Source organism: Arachis stenosperma, chromosome 9, assembly GCF_014773155.1.
Source record: "Arachis stenosperma cultivar V10309 chromosome 9, arast.V10309.gnm1.PFL2, whole genome shotgun sequence".
NCBI lineage: Eukaryota > Viridiplantae > Streptophyta > Magnoliopsida > Fabales > Fabaceae > Arachis > Arachis stenosperma.
In genome coordinates, this window is record NC_080385.1 from 21,492,810 (window position 1) to 21,504,860 (window position 12,051).

The 12,051-nt window shown below is 32.3% G+C and overlaps 1 protein-coding gene across 1 annotated transcript; it reads right to left on the bottom strand.

The window, feature by feature from the left end:
* Window positions 1-1,216: 1,216 nt before the first annotated feature.
* On the bottom strand, window positions 1,217-1,813 carry LOC130949226 (putative invertase inhibitor). Its single transcript, XM_057878005.1, has one exon. It carries the CDS (start codon window positions 1,811-1,813, stop codon window positions 1,232-1,234), a length of 582 nt encoding a protein of 193 aa, XP_057733988.1. The 3' UTR covers window positions 1,217-1,231.
* Between the last annotated feature and the right edge of the window lie 10,238 nt (window positions 1,814-12,051).

Sequence of the window (12,051 nt, forward strand, 5' to 3'; positions counted from 1 at the left end):
ACACGATGGTATGGTCACTGACGAAGGGCAACATCGAAAAAGGAATTGAAAATACGAAAAAGGCTGTCGGAAGAAAAAAACATGAAAGGCTATAAATTAGTTTTCATGGAAAAGAAAATAACCTATGTTTTTGATACCATGTTAGAAACAAAGAGAATAATATAAAGAAAGTGATTGTATATTATTGAGTGTGTTCTCAATGATATAATATACAAGGGGATATATAGATGCTAAAAGAATCAGAGTAATAAAAGTGTAATATCCTACAATAAATATACAGATATGTTAAATAAATATAATTGATGCTAACTGCTCTTAATTGATTCTAATTATACTCTAACAGAGATTTTTAATATCGAACACTTTAGTCTTTGACTCTTTGAATTTCAAAATACACAAAATAATATCTAACATTTACTTCCGTCAGACAATACAATCTTTTTCCAATTTAATTCGTTAATCAAAATGATTGTTTCATTTTTTTATTTTTTAGAGACTATTTTGAGAATTTTTAAAATTTTCAGTGATTATTTTATGCTTTACTCTTTGAATCAAATTAAAAGAAATCTGTATATATTATCTAACCGCGATAAACATTGTGCACTATTTTGTATATTTTAAAATCTATCCTGTAATTTTAAAAAATTTTAAAATTTATTTAGATAATTGTTCCAATATTAATTAGTATTTTTTTTAAATTATCATTTTACTCTAATTCTAAATTTTAAATCTTAATTCTAAATATTAAATCTTAATCCTAATTTTTTTAAAAACATGTTAAAAAATTATTTTATAATAAAAAATTAATTAATATTCACCGGTTAAAAAGCTTTTTATATTTATTCATATTAAAATTCACTAAATCAAACATTTCATTAGAAACTATTGACTCAATTCTAAATACCTATGACTTTCTTTCCGTCCAGTAGTATTATAAGAGATATCTTTTTGACTTTTTCATTTTTATTTTACGTAAAATAAAAACATAAAAAATAAACAACTTGAAATCAAGGTGCATCAACGTTTGCTTTTTAAGTAACCCTGGCTACCAAAAAAATAAAATAAAATTCCTATGAATGTTATGAATTTAATTAATACTCCTACATTTATATCTCTTCTTTTAAATTTAGATAGTCAACATGTAACTATGAAAGTATATAAAAATAAATGATAATATAATGATTAAAATTGCAAGAATTTACAAATTCGCAACAAATTAAAGAGAGAAAAATCAGAGTTCAGCGTCCTTCAAATTGTCCTTATTGAGCATGTTAATAATCGAAAGCGATATAGCAGAAAGAAGAAAAGTGTCCTTGTTTCGTTTCGTTAACGGCGAAACGACACCGTTTCTTTGATTGAATCCATCTTCGCACGTCGTAGAGGCATCAATAACAGAACTTAGCTTCACATTAGAATCAGCATAACGCTTAGCCTTGTAATCTTTAAGGGCTTCTTTAATAGTTGCGATGGCATCAGAATAAACTTGAAGACAATCATCTAAGCACTCTTTGGCAAATGGATCCAACTTGTTCTTGTTCTTCTTGAGAATCTCTTTGATTTGAGCTCTAGTATCTGTCACGTTGTGCCTCACTAGCTTGATCGATGCGAGGCCGAGTTTTTCGAGGCTTTTGGCGCCGTGGCTTCGAGGATCTGATTGGAGAGAATTTATGCAGAATTTGTAGCTTACATTGGAATCAGTTTCTGAGATGTTCTTGCAGGTTTGTTGGATCAGATTATGGTTTGGCTTTGCTACGATGGAGTAGAAAGACAAGAGGATTATATTGAGAACGAGAAGGGAAGTTTGAGGTCCCATTTTTTCACTTGCATCTTTTAACTTTGTAATTTATTCATATATTTATGGTGTAGAATGCTTACACGAGAATGAACGTTAATTGCTACCTGAAGCAACAAGGAATTACAAGCTAAGTTAATGATGAATCATTAGAAGGAAGAATTATGCAAAGCTAAAGGAAAAGGGGTCGACTATGATTTTTGGCATGTACGTGGAGGCAAGGCCACAATTGCTACGCATACTTTTACCTTTCCTTTTAAACTATAGTTGAAGAAGGTGTGATTTTGGCTAATTGACGAGTACGGAAATTTATGAATTACGGACATATTTTTTAATTCGTCATATTTTAGATATGACACTTATTGATATACGTGTTTTTTGTGTTTAACTGTATCTTAATAAAAAATAAAAAAAATTTCGGACACATTTGAACACATCTAAATATCATCATATGTCAATATGTCCAATTTTATTCTAAATTTTTATTCTTGAAATAAGTTTAGAAATAATATATATTATTAATTATTAAAATAAAAAATATTTTATATAATTAAAAATTTAATTTATATTTTAATATCAATAAAATATTAAAATATCATTATAATTTATTTAAAAAATACTTTATATTTTATATATCATTTACTGGTATCTTGTAAAAATTTTAAATTTATATATCTATATATTTCGTATTATATCGTATTTTGTGTCTATGTCAGTATTTGTGCCTAATAAATAAAAAATATATCCAATACACTAATTTTGTGAAAAATATCTTGTGTGTATGTGAGTTGGATCGTTTTCTTTGATCAACTTAATTTTGATGTTTTTTGACAACCTTTATTGAGAAAAAGTTAATTGCAGTAAATTTGTGTTAACAATTTTTGGGTGAGAAAAATAAATTCAAAACCATCTCAAGTTAATGAATCTCATAAACCAACAAAAGTCCAAATATCTAATATGAAAATAAAAAAAAAATCTCACAGCCTAAAATCTTCTTCCTTTTCACTAATCTTCATTAATTAAGTGACCTGTATTGTTGTTTTGTGTCAAAAATAAAATAATTAGAGAAGGTAAAGTGAAGTAGGTTTTAATTAATTGAAGATATTAATATTTAAAATATTAAAATAAAAAGTGATTCTGTTTCATTAACTTCAGTTATAAACAGAGCATGAAGCAAGGCTTATTGCATCAAGTAATAGAACACAAAATAAGCAAAAACAAAGCATTTATTCCTTTGATAGTTTTATTTGTGTTTTTTGTTTTGTAAGTGAGTTCTCTTGTAAAGTAGTGAGTGTAATATTATAGAGAGTATGTGATAAAATTTTGAGAGTTGTGAATGATACACAATAGAATTTAATTTAATTTTAAGTTTCTAGTACTCACTATATATTACTAATTGTAGTACAAGAGTGTCTTATTGCAATACACTACATTGTAACTATTTTTAATACAGTAGATATTTTTCGAAATGTTGGCCTGTGATTTTTTGTCCCGTTCTTCAAGAAAATTTTTTTATGGTAAAATATTAGTGTTACTTTTTACGTAAAATTATTTGGCTCGTTTTCGTTCTGATTTTGTCTTATTCTTAACAAGTAGTATCAGAGCTACTTAATTTTAGAGAAAAGATTTAATATTTCATATACTCTGTAGTTGTAGTTTTATCTAATCTTTCATATTAGAAAAAAAAATTATCTTGATATAAGAGATTGGTCCAAAAAAATTGAAGTGTAAAATTTGACAATTTCAATGACTTCCAATTATGGAAACAAAAGGTGCAAGCTTTGTTAAAGCAGCAAAATATAGCAAAAATGTTGGACGGAATAACAAATTATTGAAGACAGGCACATATTCGGTATGCAGGAGATGTTTGTGTACTGAAACGCTAAAAATTTGTTTGGCACACCGGTTAGCCATAATGTGTCAAATAAAAATATTTTTTTCGAGTCTTTTTGACAATTCTTTATAAAATAAAGGGGTCAGTTTTTTAATTTTTTAAGTGAATATTTAACTTAATTATTAAAGTTAGTTATACTCAATATTTAATTAACTATTACTATCGCTTCTCTCTTCTTCCAGGTTCTCTTCCTCCCTTTTCTCTGCCGTCGGAAGCACCGCCCCTTCCATTATTTCTCCGTTCGCGGACAACGACTGAAACCTCCCCACCGCCTCTCCTACTCGCTCTGTCATCGCGCTGCCAACTCCTTCCCCCCACTCAATCATGGTGGCTTTGGCAGCGTCTTATCCGGCACGTTCGATTCATGTCGCGGCCGCTGCTGCTGGTCTTCTAGGCCGTGGGGAGGAAGAAACAGAAACAACAGGGCTCCTCCTATGGTGGATCCACGGATTTTTGGGAGTAGGTATTCTCGAATGGCAACGTTTATCAGGGGGAGATAAGAAAGGGGAAGTGTTGGGGGAGTGGGGTTTATTATTATAGTATGAGTGGAAGGTACGAAGGGGATTGGGTGGATGGGAAGTATGAGGGTTTTGGGGTGGAGACATGGGCAAGAGGGAGTAGGTATAAAGGGCAGTTTAAGATGGGATTGAGGCACGGTTTTGGGGTTTATTGATTCTACACTGGGGATGTTTATGCCGGGGAGTAGTCGAGTGGGTAGAGCTATGGCTGTGGAGTTCATACTTGTGATGATGGGAGCAAGTATGTTGGGGAGTTCAAGTGGGGGATTAAGCATGGTCTTGGACACTATCATTTCAGGTAATTTCTTGAAGGAGTTGAAGGGGACATTAACATAACAGGAGATACTTAATTCTAATTAATTTAAACTAACATATTTCTAATCTTTTGATATAAATCCACATATATTTTTGATATAATAACAATAACTATCAAAAAAATAATATTTTTAAAATAGTTTCACTGACATAAAAGCTGCAAAAAAATATTAGCTAGCCAATCACATCAAAGTACATTTAGAATGATCTTGATTGTTGGACTAAAAAATATAAAAGATCTAATGACTCCTCAATAAAAAGGCACACCAATAAGCCAAACAAGTTTTGGCGTTTCGGTGCCCAAAAGAAGGCTGGCGTACCGAATACGTGTCCGTCGAAGACATTATCTAATGATAAAAAGGTTGATAACATGGCAAAAGCAAGAAGTACAATCCATTTATGTCTGGCAGACAACGTGTTGCGAGAGGTAATGGATGAAAAAAACTGTTGATTTGTTGTGGAAGGTCTTGAATAAAAAATATTCTATCAAGACCTTTCCAACAAGTTGAATCATAGGAGATAAATGTATAAGAGTCTACATAGATGACTTTAATATGATGATATCCGATTTTGCTACAGCTGGAATAAAAGTCAAAGATGTTGATCAAGTTATGATCTTGTTGACGCTGTTATCTCCATCATATGATAATTTCTGTGATACCATGTTATATGGTAGATTTGAAATCACAATGTAAAATATTAAAGATGCACTATTGACAAAAAAGCATCAGAAGCTAGTATCTGGATTCACTGCAAATAATTATGCCAATGGGTTATTTATAATGAGAGGTCACAGTCAAGAAAGAGGGTCCACAAGCTCAAGCAAGAATAGATCAAAGTCAAAGTTTTGAAAACACAAATCTATAAAGTGTTTTTATTGTCACAAACCAGGACACATTAGAAGAAACTTTTCACAAAGAAAGGAGAAATAAAAAATTTTGCAAACATAATAATTGATAGTTCTAAAAGATAGTGATATTGGTTCTACTCTAATCGTATTCACTGGTAACTATGGAGACGAGTGGATCTTGGATTCTGATGCATCATTTCATATGACACCTAGTAAAGATATTTTTATTTCCTACAAAATTAGGGATGGAAGTATCCAACTAGGAGATAACCGATTAATTACAGCAGTAGGTGAAGGACAAGCCAGAATTAAATCATATGATGGAACCAGTATATTACCCCATGCATGGCATGTACCAGAAACTGGGTAGAAATCTAATCTCATTGAGCACCATAGTTGAAAATGATTACGAATTTATATGCGAAGGATATTTCTTGAAGGTATTCAAAGGTTTGATGGTGGTGATGAAAGGAAAGTTACACAAAAGATTTACATATTGCGAAAAAGTACAGTAAGTGAAATTGTTGTTGTTCTATTCTTTGAAAAGAATGATAATGATGCTACACGATTGTGGCAAATGAGTGAGAAAGGAATGTCCATACTTACTAACAGATACTTGTTAAAAGGCTTAAAGAATTGTAAACTAGTTTCTATGAAAATGATATTTTTGAAAAACAGAAACGAGTAGAGTTTAGCACTAGAAAGCACAATAGCAATGGAATATAAGAGTACATTCACTCAGAATAAAGTTTGGGTGGAGTTCGCTATTTTCTCACACTAATCGATGATTGATCTAGAAAAGTTTGGGTCTGTTTCCTGAAGAAAAAATATGAAGTGTTTGGAAGATATAATTAATGGAAAGCCATAGTTGAGAAGCTAACCGAGTGATAAGTCAAGCGACTGAGAACTGACAATACCGGAGAATTTTGCAGTAATAAAATTTGTAGAGTTCTGCAGAGATAATGGTATAGTGAGGCACCATACTGTACCAGGAACACCACAACAAAACGGAGTTAAAGAACGAATAAACAGAACACTTATAGAGCGTGCACGATGCATGCGAATCAATGATGGTCTTCCTAAATCATTTTGGGATGAGGCGGTCAATACAATTGCATACCTGATTAATCGATCTCCATCAACTGTAATTGATCTGAAAATTCCACAAGAGGTATGATCCGGTCGACCCATTAATTATTCTAATTTAAAAATATTTGGCTGCCCTACATATGCCCATGTAAGTGATGGTAAACTTGAGGCGAGGGCAAGAAAGTGCGTACAAGGATAGCAAAAAATCCAAACCTGCGGGACGGGAAAAATAGAAACCCACAAAGTCCCCACGAATAAACAGAGACAAGGGCAAGGATTGAGGTACCCGCCGCATAGGGACTCGCTAAATCCTCGCTAGAGAAAAATTACATCAACACCCTTCATATATATAAGATGCAAAAAATCTTAATCCTTAATTTTTCGCTCTCTTAAACGGCACACAGTCTCTCACTCTCTCCTCTACCCTTCTCTCCCAACCTCCACTTTCCAACCACGCCACGCTCCGGCTTCTCTAGTCAACTCCCTCCTTCAGCCCCTCTCCATCATCGAGTCTAACCTTTCTATCGCGGAGTTCAACCACGTCGTTCCCGTCGCCGAGTCCAACAATGCTATCGCCGTCACCAACTTGCCATCCTCTATCACTGAAATCTCAACTCTCCCGTGCAAGCTTCATCATCACTGAAGTCATCCTAGTGAACCACTGTCGCTGACGGTCTCCCATCAACTAGTGCCATTGCCATCCATTCCTTTCATCACGGATGGTCTCGCGTCGCCATTGCTGAACCTCTCCTGTGGCTGTCACCGAAGTTTTCTCGTCTCCTTCGCATCGTTAAACCTATTCCCATTTCCAGGTTCATCTTCCTATTCTTCTGAAAATATTACTGCACCTTGTCTTGGTATTATGTTGTTGTGAATCTAAAATTTTTATTTTCTGAGTGTTGTTGGTAGTTAGAGTTAACGTGAAAATCTGAGACTTAGTGTTGTTATTATGTTATTGTTTATAGATCTTAGAATTTCTTTAATGATGATTGAGTTTGTTGTTTTTTACGTATGGACTGTTTTGTTTTGTTTCAGTTCTTATCATGTATAGCCATGAGAATATCAATGCTTAAGAACCTTCCATTCACAAGTGAAAGTGAAACACAAGGTGCAGTGGCAATGCTGCCAGTAATGGTTGAGTCTTAACAGGAAGCTAATGTTGGTTTAGAAGTACCAATACCAACTCAAGCTGCATAATCACAAGCTGAATGCTCAACTCAACAATTTCCTGGTGATGGCTGAGGAAATAAAAGAAAACTAACTTCTGATGCGTGGAATCATTTCAAAAGACAAAAAATTGATGGCAAGTAGAAAGCTATTTGTAACTATTGCAAGTCAAATAATGTTGAAATTTTTTCTATTTTGTTTTATTTTAGAATTTGTTGGAGATTTAGTCAAATAATGTTGAATTGGATTTGATAATGTTGAATGTGTTTGAATGTGTTTAATTTGATACATTTTAGTTGAAATGTATAGAATTTTATTATTGTTGTATTTTTTCAAAGCTTGATATCCACAGATATCCGTAGGTATTTGCCTTCCCTGTGGAGAAAAATAAATGGGGACCTGTGACGGAGATGGGGAGGAGACGGAAAAATTTTACTAAATAGGGACGGGGCGGGGACCCTTATCTGTTGCCATCTCTATGTGTATATTTCTAGGATATGCACGAGGAGTGAAAGGCTATAGACTGTGGTGTACAGAAAATATAAGCTCTCCCCAAAATTATTGTCAGCAGATATGTCACTTTTGATAAGGTGACAATGATAAATCAAAAGCAGAAGTTTAAAATAGATCAGGCAGAAATAGATTATGTTGTCCAGAAGCAGGTGGAGCTAGAAGTTGATAGTGGGAAGATGAAGCAAGAAGAAGAAATTCAGCCCAACACTTCAGGAACTACTCAACTTGAAGAAGAACAAGCAAATGAATCTGATGATAGAGTTACTGGTGAAGTATCAGAAAAGTAAAACCATATAGTATTGCTACTGACAGAGAGAAGTGACAAATTCAAAAGCGAAAAAGATATCAAGATTAAGCTTCTTGTACATTTGACTCAGCAGAGGCACATCTTATAGTTTTTGCACTGGTTATGGTAGATGACGTGGTAGGAAATGAACCAAACTCCTATCATGAAGCAATTCACAGCATGGAGTCAAAGTACTGGCTAGCCACAATGAAAGAATAGATTGAGTCTTTTCATAAAAATCAGACATGAGATCTAGTAGAACTTTTAGAAGTAAGAAGAGTAATTGAATGCAAATGTGTCTTCAAAAGAAAGGAAAGAATTCCTAAAGTTGAACCCCTAAGGTTCAAGGCAAGACTAGTAGCAAAGGGCTTTACTCAGAAGGAGGGTATCAACTTCAACAAAGTATTTTCTTCTGTTGCAAAGCATAGCTCTATTCAAGTCCTATTAGCTACTGTAAGTATGTTTGACCTGGAGCTAGAGCGACTTGATATAAAAACGACATTCTTATATGGTGAGCTAGAGGAAACAATTTACATGAGTCAATCAGAAGAGTTCACTGATCCTGAGAAGAAAGACCATGTTTGTTTGCTGAAGAAGTCATTATATGGGTTGAGGCAGTCTCAAAGACAATGGAATAAGAGGTTTGATGAATTCATGATCAGTATTGGCTACAACAAAAAGCAATATGATAATTGCATATACTATAAGGAGCTTCTAGATGGTTCAAGAATTTATCTGTTGATATATGTTGATGATATGCTAATAGTAGCTAATAATAAAGTTGAAATTAGCATGTTGAAAACTCAATTAGGAAAGAAATTTGAGATGAAAGACCTAGGTGTAGCAAGGAGAATTTTGGGAATGAAAATTCATAGGAAAAGATATGGTAGCAAGCTATGGTTGATGCAACAAAATTATATTACAAAAGTAATACAATGCGTCAATATGGATCAGGTTAAACCAGTTGGTACTCCGTTTAGCTGCTCACTTTAAGCTATTCTCCAAGGATTGTCCAAAAATCGAAAAGGGCGTGGAGCACATCTCATATACCATACTTAGTGTTGTTGGCATTCTTATGTATGCCATGGTGTGCACTAGACCGGATGTTTCACAAGCTGTAAGTGATGTAAGCAGGTTTATGAGCAATTCTAAAAAGGTATATTAGGAAGTTGTCAAATGGAACATGCGGTACTTGAGAAGTTTCACTGATATATGTTTGGTGTTTGAAGGTAAGAGAAAATAAGGAGTTGTTGGCTATGTTGATTCTAATTATGCTGGTGACCTAGATAAAAGGAGGTCATTATCAGGCTATATCTTTACAGTCTTTGTATGTACTATTAGCTGAAAAGTGATACTGTAATCTACAGTGACATTATTGGCAACTGAAACTAAGTATATGGCCTTGACTAAGGCTGCTAAAGAAAGTATTTGGATGCGAGATCTTTTGGATAGTCTTGGGTTAAATTCAGATGTACTAATTGTCTCTTGTGATAGTCAAAGTGCTATCTACTTGGCTAAGAACCCAGTTTATCATGAAAGGACTAAACACATTGACGTCCAACTTCATTTTGTCAGAGAAAGTATTAACAATGGTACTATTGCAATTCAGTAAATAGCAAAAATTGAGAATCCAACTGACATGACGACCAAATCATTGTCGATTGACAAGTTTAAGCATTGCTTGAACTTGTTTAATATTTGTAGAAATTAAAGACAAGTGACAAAGCAAGTCAAGGTGGAGTATTGTTAATGAAGTGACTTGCATTGTTGTTTTATGTCGAAAGCAAAATGGTTGGAGCAGGTGATGTAAGACTCAGATTTTTTGAAGTTAGATTATGAACTAGTCTTGACTATTTTATTCGATCAAGGCTCAATTTTCAGAAATTATTTTATCAAATATATTTAAAGCAAGTTTTGATGAATTAAGTTTGAATTAAATTAAAGATTTTTTTTTAATCTAATTGTATAATTATTGGATAATTTTTATATTCGATATTTAAAATTTTAGTAATTGCAAAATAATAAGAATTTTATGTGATTCAATTTTATGTGTTTTTTTGTAGTGGCTGTTTTGTTGTAGTGTGTATAGTTGTTGTTATTTATTCAAAAGCTACTATTGCATGTAAAGATGATTGTGAAAGCATTGATTTTGATATTATGTTTACTTGGCAGTTGCATTTGTTGTTCGAATTTAAAAAATTTAATTCTAGTCAACATAAGAATGGTCGGAATTAAGTAAATTAAAAAGGTGACCACTCATATAAAGACCCTTATTTCATCTTTTGCTAAAGATGTTTTCATGTTGTGTTTTAATTGGTTTCTGTATAATTTATTCGGTGTTCCTCGTCACATATTATTAAATTTCTCAAAAGAATTTCTTTCCAAAAATAATAAAAAATATTTAATTTGGACTAAAACCAAAAAGGTAATAAATTAACTATTAGATTTTTTTTAAAATTATTTATATAAAAAAATATATCACATTCATCAATATATATATATATAAAACAAGCTCTTAAAATTTTTACAAATAAAAAATAAATAATTTATATTCGTATAATATATAAAATAATTACTATATTATTATTATATTATAAATTAAAATTCACTAATTTAAATTTTGTTTTCATTTTTAATATAAGCATTAGAAATAAATAAATTTTTTCTAACAAAAATGTAGTGTAACAAAATATATATAATATTAATTAATTTTTAAAAAATTTTGAAAAAATGGTTTTTTCTAATTCTAAATTAAAGCACTTATTTGAAAAATCAATTGAAAAGTTGATAAATAAAATGGTATTCTTAAGATAATCTTAAGGATAAAAAAATTAGTTTTTAATTACTACATATCCCCTAATTTTATTAAAACTATAAAATTACCCAAAATCCTAACATAACACACTCATTCCTTACCCCCCTACCCACAGAAAACAAAGAAAGAAAGAAAAGAGAAGGAGCTGCGCACAGAGAGGGAAGGAAGGAAGAAGACAAGAAAAGAGGGAGAGGGAGACAGCGCCGGTGGGGTTGGCTGCCATCGTTGTCGAGTTGGAGAGAGAGAGAGAAAAAGAGAGAGAGAGAGAGAGAGAAATGCTGAGGAAGAACGAGCCAGAGAGAGGCATCGAGTCTGCTAGCTCTGGACAATCACCGACAAGTTATATGGCACTGATGGAACCACCGTTCCGTCACCGTTTTTATTTGACACATGAGGAGGTGAAGAAGAAGATTTTGTAATTAGTTTTATATAATCTAACAACTAACATTCTGCATTAAAAATCAAATAAAAATGAAATGAACCTCATTAATTAATCATTTAATACTATATTAGTACCATTTAATTTTATTATTGAGTGAACGGGAAGAAATACTGCAGAAATAACCATTCTTAACTTTGAATTCTCCTTTCTAAGGGCCCTCAACCGACACTGTAGAACAATTTAATGTTTAAATTAAAAGTTAATCTAAAAAATAGTCAACTCATGGAAGAATAAAATCAACACCACATCAGGCAATAAAGAAAAGATAAAAAATTTTAAAAATATGAAGAACATATGTTGATTGCGTCAACATTTTCAAAACCAAAGTTCTTTTACTCTGATTCAATCACAATTTCAAAGAATACAATAA